The 17,449-nt window shown below is 38.6% G+C and overlaps 1 protein-coding gene across 1 annotated transcript in view; it reads right to left on the bottom strand.

Moving 5' to 3' along the window:
• Window positions 1-17,449, bottom strand: part of mkln1 (muskelin 1, intracellular mediator containing kelch motifs) — a 63,518-nt gene that overhangs the window by 6,817 nt on the left and 39,252 nt on the right. Inside the window, exons 13-16 of the mRNA XM_062994722.1 lie at window positions 11,921-12,068; window positions 4,695-4,809; window positions 3,473-3,612; window positions 2,432-2,534 (exon numbers count right to left, since the gene is read on the bottom strand). Coding sequence (XP_062850792.1) covers window positions 2,432-2,534; window positions 3,473-3,612; window positions 4,695-4,809; window positions 11,921-12,068 — 506 coding nt within the window. The remainder of the gene's footprint in view (window positions 1-2,431; window positions 2,535-3,472; window positions 3,613-4,694; window positions 4,810-11,920; window positions 12,069-17,449) is intronic.

The raw sequence follows: 17,449 nt of genomic DNA, 5'->3' as shown, positions 1-17,449 counted from the left end.
GCTACAATCATTCAAACTCTGCTTAATATTGCTGTTCTTAAAACCTTCTTCTAGACTGTATGACACAAAGTTGGGTTACAACATGAGTAAACCATTAGAAATCAATAAACACCCTGGGAAAAGGATGTTACACCAAGTACAAAAGGTTAAAATGTGAGAGTTGAACAGTGCACATAGATATTTTGTCAAGAGAACCAATTGTTTTATTTTAAATTTTAAATGTTAAATGTGTGTTATTAAAATTCTATATATTCATACAGTGCCTTGCAAAAGTATTCAGCCCCCTTGAACTTTTCAACCTTTTGCCACATTTCAGGCTTTAAACATAAAGATATGAAATTGTAATTTTTTGTGAAGAATCAATAACAAGTGCGACACAATTGTGAAGTGGAACGAAATTTATTGGATATTTTAAACTTTTTTTAGAAATAAAAACCTGAAAAGTGGGGCGTGCAATATTATTCAGCCCCTTTACTTTCAGTGCAGCAAACTCACTCCAGAAGTTCAGTGAAGATCTTTGAATGATCCAGTGTTGACCTAAATGACTGATGGTGATAAATAGAATCCACCTGTGTGTAATCAAGTCTCCGTATAAATGCACCTGCTCTGTGATAGTCTCAGAGTTCTGTTTAAAGCGCAGAGCATCATGAAGACCAAGAAACACACCAGGCAGGTCCGAGATACTGTTGAGGAGAAGTTTAAAGCCGAATTTGGATACAAAAAGATTTCCCAAGCTTTAAACATCTCAAGGAGCACTGTGCAAGCGATCATATTGAAATGAAGGGAGTATCAGACCACTGCAAATCTACCAAGACCCGGCCGTCCCTCTAAACTTTCAGCTCAAACAAGGAGAAGACTGATCAGAGATGCAGCCAAGAGGCCCATGATCAGTCTGAATGAACTGCAGAGATCTACAGCTGAGGTGGGAGAATCTGTCCATAGGACAACAATCAGTCGTACACTGCACAAATCTGGCCTTTATGGAAGAGTGGCAAGAAGAAAGCCATTTCTCAAAGATATCTATAAAAAGTCACCTGGGAGACACACCAAACATGTGGAAGAAGGTGCTCTGGTCAGATGAAACCAAAATCGAACTTTTTGGCCACAACGCAAAACGTTATGTTTGGCATAAAAGCAACACAGCTCATCACCCTGAACACACCATCCCCACTGTCAAACATGGTGGTGGCAGCATCATGGTTTGGGCCTGCTTTTCTTCAGCAGGGACAGGGAAGATGGTTAAAATTGATGGGAAGATGGATGGAGCCAAATACAGGACCATTCTGGAAGAAAACCTGTTGCAGTCTGCAAAAGACCTGAGACTGGGACGGAGATTTATCTTCCAACAAGACAATGATCCAAAACATAAAGCAAAATCTACAATGGAATGGTTCACAAATAAACTTATCCAGGTGTTAAAATGGCCAAGTCAAAGTCCAGACCTGAATCCCATCGAGAATCTGTGGAAAGAGCTGAAAACTGCTGTTCACAAACGCTCTCCATCCAACCTCACTGAGCTCGAACTGTTTTGCAAGGAAGAATGGGCAAAAATTTCAGTATCTCGATGTGCAAAACAAATAGAGACATACCCCAAGCGACTTGCAGCTGTAATCGCAGCAAAAGGTGGCGCTACAAAGTATTAACGCAAGGGGGCTGAATAATATTGCACGCCCCACTTTTCAGTTTTTTATTTCTAAAAAAAGTTTAAAATATCCAATAAATTTCGTTCCACTTCACGATTGTGTCCCACTTGTTGTTGATTCTTCACAAAAAATTACAATTTCATATCGTTATGTTTAAAGCCTGAAATGTGGCAAAAGGTTGAAAAGTTCAAGGGGGCTGAATACTTTTGCAAGGCACTGTATATTTTCTTTCTCTTTTTACTAAACCTTGAACACATTGCAGCTGAATTAAAGTGTCAGTGGGTACATGTTGTAACCCAACCCTAGGTCATAAAGACTAGCAGTAAGTTTTAAGATCAGCAGTATTAAGTAGGGATTAAATAATTGTAACATGGTAGTATGAACAACATATCCTTCTACTTTAAAATACATTTATTGTCTTTGTTTATTTGCTGTATCACTCAAATATAGGCATATCAGATGCACTTTGAAACCAGGTGTTTAGTATGTGTATATACAGTGCATAGTAAATAAGTCAGCGTAGACTTTTATGCGTCATATTTACTCACCCATGATTACTAAACAAATGCTTTTCCTTGTTTCATGATTAGTAACTTAAGAACATTTCAAAGAGTCAGGTACTTAATTACTCATATTTACAAACATTTCCTTTATCATTTCAAAACACTACTCTTTTTGCAAAAGAAACAGGTGAAAATGTTTCAGTTGACTATTTAACTAAACCAAAATTGCCTGAAGACATCCTAAACAGTTGTTAGTGTCAATAATGTTGGTGTATTAGTCCTCACTTCTTTAGTCTCATCAGGGTCAGAGTGGTCCACAGTCAGTGAAAGGTCATTCTGTAAGTACTGCAGGGCACTCAGGGGCTCGGACTGGGCTTTCTCCTCAAACCTGTACCCAACACAAGCATTCAAAAACTTCCAATAAACACTAATTATATTACTATTTATTTTACATAACTACTCATACTACAATAAATGATTCAATAAATAGTTTCAACCTTACAATCTGATTGGTTCTGAAGTGTTCTAACAGTGCTGATATTTGTGATAACGCCATGGCTTTTTTACACCAAAACTGTATCACTGCTGACATGTTGCCAAGTAATGACGAGCTTTATACAATTGTATGTACAGCTTTATGTTTTCTATTTGCTTAAATCTGATATATCTGTTAATACTATGAATAAAAGAGACCAACTACTACAGAAAATATGATTTGATGAGAAAACTAGCAAGATTCAAGAGCAGTGACTACAGCAACTCAGCAGAGGGAGCCAACCGACATAGCACTACGTCACGCACCCACTTGTGCGCATGCGCTGGCGTTCAGCCAATCTAAAGTGAACATGGAATCGTTTATTTTGTTTATTTGCCAAATTAGTTGATGCTTTATTTCACTCCGTATTTTTCATTTTAAATTCAGCACACATAAAGAAATTGTGCATCAAAATATAAAAGACAAATACCATATTCAAGTTAAGACTTAAAAGTTCTTTGTTTTGTTTTTTTACACTGAAAAAATACATTTATTTTACCATGACTGTCCAAACTTGCATACATTATCTCCCACATTAAAAAGTTTAAATACAGAATATCAAAAGATTTTATATATTGTATATTTAAGCCTGAATTGGAAAATCTATCAAAAGCTTTATTGCTCATTAAGTTAAGCTAAGTTAAATAAAACTGTGGTGATATTCACGGTTATAATGTTCAAGAAACCCGGTTTAAAAATATGCATATGAAGTCAAGAGTGATTTATATGCATTAAATATAAAAAAATAATAATAATAATGAAGATGTTATATGGACTGTGGTTTTATGTACCTGTATTTGCGAATCAGGTATTTGCAGTGTCGAAGCAGGTACTCTTTAGAGGGCCGGCACAACTTCAGAGACCAGAAATCGTCCAGTCGCATTTTAGGAGAACTCGACTTGCCTGGGTTTCCCCCAAACAGGTAATGTACCTGGCAATCAAAAAAGAGAGAAAAAAACAACATTAAGTCTTTGTTTATTTATTAGGATTTTAACGTCATGTTTTACACTTTGGTTACATTCATGACAGGAAACGGTAGTTACTCATTACACAAGACTCATCAGTTCAAGTTTTTAATATCAAACACAGTCACTGTGGGAGAAAACCAAAGCTCCTGTAGGAAACCCACTCAGACACGGGGAGAACATGCAAACTCCACACAGAAACAACCCAAACCGCTCTACCTGGGAATCAAACCCAAGACCTTCTTGCTGTGCGGTCACCGTGCCATTAAATAAGCTTACATGCATAAATGCAGCTGTAACAGATGTTTAATCCTTATGGAAAGGGTGACCAGCTAGACAAACAGTGAAAATGAAAACATTATTCTCATTTTTCTCGTTTATGACAATGGTGTACAACGGTAGATTAAGATTTAATTATTATACAGTACATGGAGTTATATAGGTCAACACACCTACTAATTATTGTTTGTTTGTTTGTTTATTAGGATTTTAACGTCATGTTTTACACTTTGGTTACATTCATGACAGGAACGGTTGTTACTCATTACACAAGGTTCATCAGTTCATACAATTTTGTATCTCCAATTCACCTCACTTGCAGGTCTTTGAACTGTGGGAGGAAACCGGAGCTCCTGGAGGAAACCCACGCAGACACTGGGAGAACATGCAAACTTCACACAGATAAGACTCCACGTGGGGATCAAATCCAAAACCTTCTTGCTGTGAGGCGACAGTGCTAACCACTGAGCCACCGTGCTGCCATACTAATTATTGTGTTCAGGTGTTTCTATGACACCTTTTGCTAACAGATGTATATAAATTAATTACATTAAATAGGTTATGTGCCTCCCACTGTGTGGCAACAGTTTGGCAAAGGTGTTTTCCTCTTTCGGATTTGCCCCTGAATAGAAAGCAAGGGTTCGGTGGGGAAGAACTCCAATGACCTTAACAGTACCGGCCTCAACCACAATGAACACCTTTGGGATTAAATAGAGTGATTAATTAGACCTTGTGGTCCAGCAGTAGTTACTGTGGTCAGAGACAGTACCTTATGCAGCTCATCGTACACGAGCTGGTGAGCAAATCGAGGGCACGGCTCTTCTTCCTGCAGCGTCTTATTGGGGTTCTCCTTCACAGCCTGGTCATTCTTATACACACAGGACCTACAGGTATTCACAGAGACACAAATGAATGAATATTGCTCTTTCAGCATAAGCCAGTTTATACAGTAACACACAATAGTACATGAACTCACAGAAGTAAATCCACTTGCTGAGGCTAAAGACCGGGTTTTACTAGCATATCTAATATTAAGTGGACAAACTTTGTTTAAAAATTCAGAAAAACAGATCGAAAGAACACCATGACAAGGGTTCCTAACAAGTGTATGAAAACTTTTGACTTTAACAGTTGTGAATGCTAAATTTAGCAGTGCTTTAGGCCTTGAGGACTGAAGTCAAACGCTAATTGGCAGTATTACAGAGACGGTTGAAGAGCACAAGCTAATGAATGAATCTCACACACAAATTGTAGTCACAAAACTACAAACTTCTCTCTCTCTCTCTCTCTCTCTCTCTCTCTCTCTCTCTCTCTCTCATATATATATATATATATATATATAGGGGTTGGACAATGAAACTGAAACAACTGTCATTTTAGTGTGGGAGGTTTCATGGCTAAATTGGACCAGTCTGGTGGCCAATCTTCATTAATTGCACATTGCACCAGTAAGAGCAGAGTGTGAAGGTTCAATTAGCAGGGTAAGAGCACAGTTTTGCTCAAAATATTGCAATGCACACAACATTATGGGTGACATACCAGAGTTCAAAAGAGGACAAATTGTTGGTGCACGTCTTGCTGGCGCATCTGTGACCAAGACAGCATGTCTTTGTGATGTATCAAGAGCCACGGTATCCAGGGTAATGTCAGCATACCACCAAGAAGGACAAACCACATCCAACAGGATTAACTGTGGACGCAAGAGGAAGCTGTCTGAAAGGGATGTTCGGGTGCTAACCCGGATTGTATTCAAAAAACATAAAACCACGGCTGCCCAAATCACAGCAGAATTAAATGTGCACCTCAACTCTCCTGTTTCCACCAGAACTGTCCGTCGGGAGCTCCACAGGGTCAATATACACGGCCGGGCTGCTATAGCCAAACCTTTGGTCACTCGTGCCAATGCCAAACGTCGGTTTCAATGGTGCAAGGAGCGCAAATCTTGGGCTGTGGACAATGTGAAACATGTATTGTTCTCTGATGAGTCCACCTTTACTGTTTTCCCCACATCCGGGAGAGTTACGGTGTGGAGAAGCCCCAAAGAAGCGTACCACCCAGACTGTTGCATGCCCAGAGTGAAGCATGGGGGTGGATCAGTGATGGTTTGGGCTGCCATATCATGGCATTCCCTTGGCCCAATACTTGTGCTAGATGGGCGCGTCACTGCCAAGGACTACCGAACCATTCTGGAGGACCATGAGCATCCAATGGTTCAAACATTGTATCCTGAAGGCGGTGCCGTGTATCAGGATGACAATGCACCAATACACACAGCAAGACTGGTGAAAGATTGGTTTGATGAACATGAAAGTGAAGTTGAACATCTCCCATGGCCTGCACAGTCACCAGATCTAAATATTATTGAGCCACTTTGGGGTGTTTTGGAGAAGCGAGTCAGGAAACGTTTTCCTCCACCAGCATCACGTAGTGACCTGGCCACTATCCTGCAAGAAGAATGGCTTAAAATCCCTCTGACCACTGTGCAGGACTTGTATATGTCATTTCCAAGACGAATTGACGCTGTATTGGCCGCAAAAGGAGGCCCTACACCATACTAATAAATTATTGTGGTCTAAAACCAGGTGTTTCAGTTTCATTGTCCAACCCCTGTATATACTGTATATATACGTATATATATATATATATATATATATATATATATATATATATATATATATATATATATATATTGTGGTATTGTGGTATTATATATATATAATATTGTGTGTATATATATATATATACAACCCCTGGCAAAAATTATGGAATCACCACTCTTGGAAGATGTTCTTTCAATTGTTTAATTTTGTAGAAAAAAAATAAATCACAGACATGCCACAAAACTATCATTTCTCAAACTGTCAACCCTCTGGCATTAAGAAACAATAAAAAAAGAAACAAATATAATAGTTGTGGTCAGTCACAATTGCTTTTTTTTAGATCAAGTAGAGGAAAAAAATATGGAATCACTCAAATCTGAGGAAAAAATTATGGAATCATTAGAAAACACTGCACCATTATTACTTTGTTGCACCACCTCTGGCTTTTATAATGGTTTAAACTCTCTGAGGCATGGAGTTAACTAATGACAAACAGTATTCTTCATCAATCTGCCTTCAACTGTCTCTTGCTGTTGCCAGATCAGCTTTGCAGGTTGGAACCTTGTCATTGACCATTTTCTTCAATTTCCACCAGAGATTTTCAAATGGATTGAGATCCGGACTATTTGCAGGCCATGCCATTGACATTATATGTTTTCTTGAAGGAAAGTTTTCACGTCCTTTGCCCTATGGCAAGATGCATTATCATCTTGAAAAATGAAGTCATCATCACCAAACATCCTTTCAACTGATGGAATAAGAAAAGCGTCCAAAATTTCAATGTGGACTTTGGCATTTATTGAAGACCATCTCCCCTGTGCCTTTACCCGACATGCAGGCCCATATCATCAACAACTGTGGAAATTAACATGTTTTCTTTAGGCAGTTATCTTCATAAATTTCATTGGACAGACACCAAACAAAAGTTCCAGCATCATCACCTTGCCCAATGCAGATTCGCGATTCATCACTGAAGATCACTTTTATCCAGTCACCCACAGTCCACGATTGCTTTTCTTTAGCCTACTTTAACCTTGTTCTTTTCTTTTTAGGTGTTAATGATGGCTTTTGTTTGGCTTTTCTGTATGTAAATCCCATTTCTTTTAGGTGATTTCTTACAGTTCAGTCCACTTTCCGGCCACTTGTTTCTCATTTGTTTTGTTGTGCATTTTCTGTTTTCAAGACATATTGCTTTAAGTTTTCTATCTTGATGCTTTGATGTCTTACTTGGTCTACCAGTATGCTTCCCTTTTACAACCTTCCCATTTTGTTTGTACTTGGTCCAGATTTTAAACACAGCTTACTGGGAACAACCAACATCTTTTGCGACATTCCACAATGATTTACCTTCTTGAAGGAGTTTTATAATCCTCTCATTTGTTTCAACTGACATATCTTGTGTTGGAACCATGATTCATGACAATCTGCTTTGTGCAACAGCTCTCCGAGGTGTAAGCACTCTTTTTAAACTGAAGAATAATTAGCAAATCTAATCTGCTGCAGATGTTTTGTTTTTAAACTGCAAATTACAGAGTGATTCCATAATTTTTTCCTCAGATTTGAGTGATTCCATATTTTTTTCCTCTACTTGCTCTAAAAAAAGCAATTGTGACTGACCACAACTATTATATTTGTTTCTTTTTTTTATTGTTTCTTAATGCCAGAAGGTTGACATTTTGAAAAACGATAGTTTTGTGGCATGTCTGTGATTTATTTTTTTTCTACAAAATTAAACAATTGACAGAACATCTTCCAAGAGTGGTGATTCCATAATTTTTGCCAGGGGTTGTATATATATATATATATATATATATATATATATATATATATATATACTGTATATATAGGAGCACTTTTACGATTCTTATACTTCTACAATTACTGACTGTAATCCATCTGTTTCTCTACATACTTTTTTAGCATGCTTCCACCCTGTTCTTCAATGGTCAGGACCCCCACAGGACCACCACAGAGCAGGTATTATTTAGGTGGTGGATGATTCTAAGCACTGCAGTGACACTGACATGGTGGTGGTGTGTTAGTGTGTGTTGTGCTGGTATGAGTTGATCAGATACAGCAGCGCTGCTGGAGTTTTAAAATACCATGTCCACTCACTGTCCACTCTATTAGACACTCCTACCTAGTTGGTCCATCTTGTAGATGTAAAGTCAGAGATGATCGCTCATCTATTGCTGCTGTTTGTGTTGGCTGGATATATTTTTGGTTGGTGGACTATTGTCAGTCCAGCAGTAACAGTGAGGTGTTTAAAAACTCCAGCAGCGCTGCTGTGTCTGATCCACTCATACCAGCACAACACACACTAACACACCACCACCATGTCAGTGTCACTGCAGTGCTGAGAATGATTCACCACCTAAATAATACCTGCTCTGTGGTGGTCCTGGGAGAGGGGGCTAACAAAGCATGCAGAGAAACAGATGGACTACAGTCAGTAATTGTAGAACTACAAAGTGCTTCTATATGGTAAGTGGAGCTGATAAAATGGACAGTGAGTGTAGAAACAAGGAGGTGGTTTTAATGTTATGGTTGATCGGTGTGTGTGTGTATATATACGTATATATATATATATATATATATATATATATAAAGCCAGTGTATAATAACAGAAGAAACCACTATCAGAATGCTGTTTGGTTTTTTTCTTCTTCAGAACAATACAGGAAACAAAAGTGAAAACAAACTGGGGTTTTCCCCAGTGAAACACACACAAGAACATTTTGTCCTCTTTTAAAAGGCACACATCGCACTTCCTAAAGCTCATTTACTTATTAATGCGCTCACTTGCTTAGAGGTCACTTAAGCAGTGGGGATTAAATTACAGGCCAAGAAAGCAAAGCCTTTTGTAATCACACGCTGCCTTTTTTATTTTGGTGCAGTAGTTAAACTATGTTTTGGTAAGACTCCATTTCATTCCAGTGTAAGCTTTGGTAATGCTCTGTAGAAAGTTAATCATGTGTGCATGGCAGACTCGGGGTTATGGAAAAGCTACCCTGTAAAGACGGAGTGCTGAAAATGTTGCTAAGAACGATAAAAGTAAAGCCATCCATGCTTATTAGTGGTTTTACTGACACAGAGGGTATAAATCCTATCAAAAATTAAACCAGTATAAACTACATAGCAGTAAATAAAAATTAATGTGGGTTTACGAGACAGCCCTTCTTCTAGAGTTTGCCCCTTTTTCCATTGCACGTACCCAACAGCAGAGTTTTTATTTTAACAGGGACATATTTTAAAATTATTTTAACAGGCACATAAACACAAAATGAAATTGTCCATAAAGGGCCCCCTTGTGAAGGCTTTACGTTACATCTTGTAAACCACAGTGGGACCAGCTTCTTTTTTTACATTTTACCCCTACCTGCTAGGGACCCTGACGGTGTCCAAGGAGGGGGGTGTCTCCCTCCGGTGTGTGTGCAGTCTTACCAATCCCTTGTTATTCACCCACACTTCAATGAATTTGCGCGTAAGGTCGGGTTCGCGCACAAAGAGCCACGCCCCAATCTCTGCGCGCCTCCACTTTTGTGCAGGCGCCCTGGGCAACCAAGGTCCTTACACAGCCCCACCCTTTTAAATCCGGTCTTTTCCGAAACAGCAGACTTGAGGCCAATTTTGTCTGCTGCAAGCATCAGCCAATTAGGCATGACCTGGGAGTTCAGAATCTCAGCGCTGGTGTGCTAGCGGATTGCCACCTTTTTTTTTTTTTAAGTAAGTATAGTTCGTTTTGTGTTTTGTTTTGATGCATTGTTTGTTGCCTGGGCAGTGTAAAAAATCAGGGACAAACGTGGGTCGCTTGAAAATACTTTAAAAAACCCTGCCAAATCCAAACATCCAAATCCAAAACTACTCGTGCTGTACCTAATGTGCTAATGTCTGTATCCGACTGCACAAAGTTGTCCATAAAAACAAGAGCTGTGAGGGCATTCAGCACCAGATGCTAAGAGCAAATATGCATCTGTAAACATTAGTAGTTGCAACATCATGATGATTATGGGGTTGCCCCACTTTTTTTCTATAGTCTGGTTTAAGTTTTACCAAAACTGTTTAAATAAAATTAAATCTTTTGCAGGTCAGTTTTAAATATGGCTCATGTATTCTTTCACACGTGTTGATTCTGGTTGACCAATCAACGGTCTGCACAGTTTCTCGCTCCATCCATACAGCCTGCTTACGTACCCTAGTTCCATGAAGAAGGTACAGAATGGCAGTTGTGCCTCAACTGTTAATGTACTGGAGTAGTATACAGAAGAATGCATGTGATGTCACAACTCATAAAGGTCATTAGAGGACACAAATCACTCATTTTAAATGACTGGACTGTGCTGAGAAACATTTTAAAGTCGCTTTAGATAAAAGCTACAATATTTTCTTATTGAGAGAAGAAAAACAGGAAAAGAAATGTATGCAAAGCAACACATGGCTATAAATAAGAGCCTGTGATAAAAATGACAGCGTGGGAAACTTGAGTCAGGATGCAGGACGTTTTTCAAACTGATTGTTCTGAGCAGTAGTGGGGACCCACTGGGTAAAGCTTTGGGCTATCAACTGAAAGGTTGAAAGTTCAAATTCCAGCTCTGCCATGCAGCCACTGTTGGGCAAGGCATTTAACCTTCTCTGCACCAGGGGCGCGGTACAATGGCTGACCCTGCGCTCTGACCCCAGCTTCCAAACATGCTTGTATACATGTATGCGTGTATATTTATATATGACAAACAAAGGCATTCTATAGTGTACCGAGATGCTTCCTTTACTCTATAACTATTATTTGTTAAGGTTTCTGTCTGGCTTCGTTTTGAGTGCACATAACCGGCTTAAGAACGTGATCGATTATAAAACCTGACTAGTGCTGTTAGTGGTTATTCACCTCTGTTTACCTTCAAAACTTTACATTATTGCAAAGCTGAAATTATGATGATAATAATGAAAAAAGGCACTCTTAATAAGCTAAACTGGTAACCAAGACACAATCCTTACATTTCTTAATATGATGGCTCACACAATGCTGGACAAGCAGATGATGCTAAGTGTATTAACAATATTTTGTAATATAATCATATTCTTTTGCATTATCTTATAAATTAATTAATAAATCTTTTCCCAAAAAATGTCACTCAACAATTGATATTTATATTCTTGTACTCTGTCCAAAATCTAGCTAAATAATTAGACTTAGTACTTTATACTAAACACCAAAATACCAAACCTCCCTGTATTACAACAGGAAATGCATGATTACTGTGCACTGATTTAGCTTCAAGGCTTTTATAGATTGCCCAGCTTATTCAGAACTATGCTGGCAATTATAAAGTCACATATACTCATATGTTTAAAGGTAATGAATGAGAAAATAAAGTGTGAAAAAAAAGAAAAGAGGCACCAGTTGTTGCGGGTGATGTCGTAGATCCAGAAGGAGTTGCGGACGTTTTCCTCTCGTTTGTCCTTGTCTTTGCTGAGGCCTGACAGGACGTGGATCTCGTTCAGTTCTGGGTCAATGGTGGCCCGCTGGGTGAAGCCGGTCATTGGTACTGAAACACAGAGAAAGTGGAGCATGTTCAGTAATGTGGGACTCCCAAGTGTGGGGAAAAAAAGTACAACACTGCTTAATTAAGCATTTTATCATAGCACAACTTTAGATGTCTTGTGGAGTCCATGTCTCAGCCGTAACAGCTGTTTTGACAGCATATTAGGCAAGTGGCCTTAATATGGACAAACGTATTCAAAGCCCAGATTTATTTATTTATTTTTAGGACTTTTTAGGACGTCATGTTTTACACACTGTGGTTACATTAATGACAGAAACGGTAGTTACACAAGATTCATCAGTTCACAAGTTAATGTCAAACACATGGACGTCATGGACAATTTTGTATCTCCAATTTACCTCACTTGCATGTCTTTGGACTGTGGGAGGAAACCTGAGCTCCTGGAGGAGAACATGCAAACTCCACACAGAAAGTACCCAGACTGCCCCACCTGGGGATCGAACCTAGGACCTTCTTGCTGTAAGGCAACAGTGCTACCCACTGAGCCACTGTGCCGCTTCTCTCAAAGCCCATATAATCAAACTAAAGCTCTTATTTTGGACACATTGAGAGTTACTAAATTATGTCTGGAGGAGTTAAAGCAAAAAGAGGAAGAGGAATCCTTAAGAACCCTGGAGACCACAGGAGAAACACTATCAATATGGATGGCAGAAGTCAGAATCAACTTGACAGCAATTAATAATAATCATCATACTAATGATAACATCATTCTAGCACTTTAGTTCTGTAATTCATTTCCATTGTTTTGAACTGCCCGTTTGCCTACGTATTCACTAGCTAGCCAACTTCAGTGACGTAAGTGGTCCAATCTGTCCGAGGCAAAGACATCTACCAACAGAAATTTGGAACTGTTGGTATTATAGGTTTTGTTTAAATAACGCTGAAAGTTGAACGGCATAATTAAACTGTTTAGTAGTCATTGTTTGTTTGCACCAAAAATGTCCAGAACTCACCACGGACTTTACCACAGTCTGGACTGAATAATACATTATTTTTCACTATTTATAACTTTTAGTTTAAAGAAATTGTGTGTATGTATGATTTATGTAAGTCTAATTCATTTAAATTATTCTCCATGCCACCCAAGGAGGATGGAGGTCCCTGCTGAGTCTGGTTCCTCTCAAGGTTTCTTCCTGTAATTTTTGGGAAGTTTTTTCTTGCCACTGTTGCCCTCGGCTTGCTCAACAGGGTTTTTGGTCTGTTGGTCCTGGATTCTGTAGAGTTGCTTTGAGACAATGTCTATTGTTAAAAGCGCTATACAAATAAATTTGACTTGACTCATGGCATTCATGGCTTTGGCCAGAACCACCCCCACATCCAAACATAGGTAGGTCCATACATCCATACATAGGTCACTGAATACTGTACATACATATATAAACACGTCCATAAATTTTTCACATTGCCCGTGTATAGTCTTATAGTTTGTATATTTTTGTGTTTAATGTTTATTGTTCTTGTGCATCTTGTACATTGCTTGTATACTGGATTTATACTAGAGAGATACCATCACCCAGAAGCAAATTCCTTGTGTGCATCCACATACTTGGCCAATAATTCTGATTCTGATAAGTCTGTGTAAACACCTGGCAGCAGGCAGCACTACTGAAATTTGACCCAAGAATCCAGCGGTGGTCGGCAGGTCCAATGATGAATTTTTTTTTTTTCTTACTACTACTATGTATTAAATAAAATTAATCAAAAAAACAAGACCAGTTTACTCTAATTGTTACTAATTACAATTGAAAAATAATTAAAACGTATATTTAAGCCCCTTGCTAAATATAGTATTTCAGGTGACTACCCAATGCACCTTTAAACACATCAATTAAACATTAAATTGATTAAAAAAAAAGTAATTTGCTATGTATAACATGGCGCCCAATAGTAAAATAAAAAAAAATAATAAATTTTTTTTTTTTTTTTTTTTTTTTTAAAGAAATTAAAGAGTGATAGTAAGTACAAGTCAGCTTAAGTGCTTAGTAAAAAAGTGGGTTTTTAATAGTTTTTTAAAGACAGCAAGAGACAGAGGAAGTTCATTCCACCACTTGGGTGCCAGTACAGAGAAGAGCCTCGATTGCTTGTCTTCCTCGAGTCCTGGGTGAAGGATCAAGCCGAGCGAGACTAGTGGCTCGGAGGTTGCGTGGTACAGAGCGGGGTTTGATTAGACCACGAAGGTAGCTTGGGGCTGGTCCATTTTTGGCTTTGTAGGCGAGCATCAGTGTTTTAAACTGAATGTGTGCAGCGTGCTGTATAACGATATAACTGCACTTCATTAGTGGTGACTGGGAGACTGCAAATGTAGTTTTATTTGTTAAAGGGAGAGCTAAAGATAATTGTACAATAATATATTAATAATAAACATTGCATATATTGCACCTGTTTCACGCATACTGATTCCATGATATATTGTGTCATTTTGTGGAGCCAAGCAAAGCTTATAGTACTCAAAACCTTTATTATATACATGGTGAAATGAAAATGTTTTATATTCCATGTACAAACTCCTTATAACAGTAAAATCAGTCACAGACATATAAAAAGTCCCAGTCATACAAAAAAAATAAAACATGACATATCGTGAAACTGTCAGAACCAAGAAACACTATGATACAAATATTTGGTCATACCACCCAGCCCTAACTGATAAAAAAACAAAAATTCAGTGTGGAATCACCGAGCTGAGGTCACAAACAAACAAGAGTGCCACATGTCAGGTCCATGTTTACACACGCACTGGCAATCACGTGAACAGCCTGAAGCCGGACACAGAAATGCAAACAAAAAAAGCGTGCGTCAATAGTGACAGTGGCGGCTCCCGCTAAAGCCCCTCATGAGCCTTGCAGGCTAGATTCTGGTCCTACCTAAACAACACAGACCAGGCAAAGTCATGAAAATATTATTTCATTCTCAGAGACAGTGCAAGATAAACACATGAGGCTGATTAGGTGCTCGCCTCGACATGCCGCTTACTTGCTGGCAAAATACATTCTGTTCTTTCTGTCCAAGATCTAATTCACTTTCCTCCCTGCACCAAATCACCACCACCCCCTTTTTCTTTCAAGTTCAACCAAACACACAAGCCAACAGGATTACAGGGAGAACACAAAGTAATTTACAGAGAGGTTTTTTTGTCTTTTAATTAATTACATTTGTTACCTTCTGTGTTTTGGGTTCAACCCATGCAAAGGTAAATAACTTCTTTTTCAAATTACCATCATTTACATATCTGTGGCGTAACATTGATGCAGTGATGGTATTGCTGTCATTAATAAGCAATGCTGAACCAATCAAACACCAATAGCTGCTTATCACTTTTTAATTATCAGCTTGTTTTTATGCAGTTTATTACAATGTGAACCCAACAATCTGTCTGTGGTTTAGTTCCTGAGCAATGATATTACTCTGGTTGTCAGGTTGGTAAGTTATCACAAGCACTGTCAGTGCTAAGAGATTTCTAGGACCTCAGAACCAGATTTAATTTCTAAGAATCTGACACAAGGCTGTTTCCACACTGAATAAAAATCACCCTGCCTTAGGTAAGAGTACACGTTACAGCACATGCATCGTTTCTTATGATCTCCTGGCTATACATTCAGTATGTTAGTCAGTGGGTCTGTCTGAAAACCTAGTGAGCTGCTTTGTTGCCTACTGCCTACCTAGGCAGCTGCCTAAGTAGAGAGGATTTTAATAAGACATCAAACTTATAAGGCAGGTTATTTAGACGCACAACTTAGACATCGATAATGGCTATCCCCACTTACTGCCGCATTCAAACCAATGGGCTGAGGCCCCCAACCCACTAGCATGCCACAGACACAGTGCAAGCTGTTCTACTGTTCTTTGCATGCTATGTAGTTAAATTCCAAACTGGATGTCATATGCCTTTTACTCCACAGTGGCCACTCTTGCCAATAAGCCATACAGACCAAATTTAAGGAGTGCTGCGGAGATGCTTCCCTACCAAAAGGTTCTACGATCCTTACACAAGAGTGACTATTGAGTTCTATTTTACTTCCCTCACCAAGACCCATCTTGACTGGTTGCCCAATCAGACTGGAAGGTCAACTGTAGCAAGGTTCAGGGTTGTGCCTAGAGTCTTATATTTCAAAATTACAGAGGTCACTGTGGTCCTGAAAACACTCAAGGCTTCAAGTATAGTTCAATATCCATGCCCTGATCTATGCCTTGCCACAATTTGATTGTAAATCTTTAAACAGTTTCTTAATCCACAAGGTTTGTTTTGTTTAAATAATATTTTTGCAAGTTATTTTTGAAGTCATTCCAGCTCCCAAACTAACTTCCACAGGAGATGCACAACCCCTGCTCTGGCTGGGTAAAGCCGCAGACTATCACGTGTTACCTCAGACATACACAGGTCAATAGCACAGCTGTAATTGGAAATCAAGAGCTCAATCGAGAGCTTAATTAGAACTCAGTAGTGCTGGGCTAGTGCATTAGACTGCTGCACCACTTCAGCACCCCATGGCTTGTTTTTTTTTGTCCTGACACTGCAGTGTAATCTCTGGGATCCTGTAATCTCTGGTGTTTTCCTTACCAAACTCAAACAAGTCAATTTAAATGCCAAAAGCTGGACTCTAGTTAGGTTCAGGGCACATCTTACATTTTTTTATTTGTAATGAATTCTTTAACTATAATATCATGTTTTCACTTTGTGATTATGGGCAATGTTTGTAGAATGGTTACAAATAAAAAATATATCCATTTAAAATCAAACCCCAACACAAAGATAGCAAAAAAATCAATTGGTCAGAATAATTACTACTATTAATATAATTAAATTTCAATCATATTTTGATTGAATTAGGATCAGAAACTATTTTTCCTGTGAACATAAAACCGATAATGGTCAGATTATTATTATTTTTTGTCCAATCTGTGATGTGATTTTGTGGTATTGACTTGGTCTCCAAATTCCCCAGATCTCAATCCAATCGAGCATCTGTGGGATGTGCTGGACAAACAAGTCCGATCCAGGAGTTAAAGGATCTGCTGCTAACATCTTGGTGCCAGATACCACAGCACACCTTCAAGGGTCTAGTGGAGTCTATGCCTCGATGGGTCAGGGCTGTTTTGGCAGTAGAAGGGGGGCCAACAAAATATTAGGAAGGTGGTCATAATGTTATGCCTCATCGGTGTGTATATACACCGATAATAATAAAATTAAATTTAAATCATATTTTGATTGAATTAGAATCATAAAACCGATAATGGTCAGATTATTATTATTTTTTGTCCAATCTGTGATGTGATTTCATAGTTGTAATCAGTGGTGTTATGTACCGGAAGGCCATACTTGAGTAAAAGTACAAGTATCTTACCAGAAATTTACTTTGATAGAA

Source organism: Trichomycterus rosablanca, chromosome 1, assembly GCF_030014385.1.
Source record: "Trichomycterus rosablanca isolate fTriRos1 chromosome 1, fTriRos1.hap1, whole genome shotgun sequence".
Classification (NCBI taxonomy): domain Eukaryota; kingdom Metazoa; phylum Chordata; class Actinopteri; order Siluriformes; family Trichomycteridae; genus Trichomycterus; species Trichomycterus rosablanca.
The sequence above is the reverse complement of the archived record's forward strand: the minus strand, read 5'-3'. Positions and strand labels throughout refer to the sequence as shown.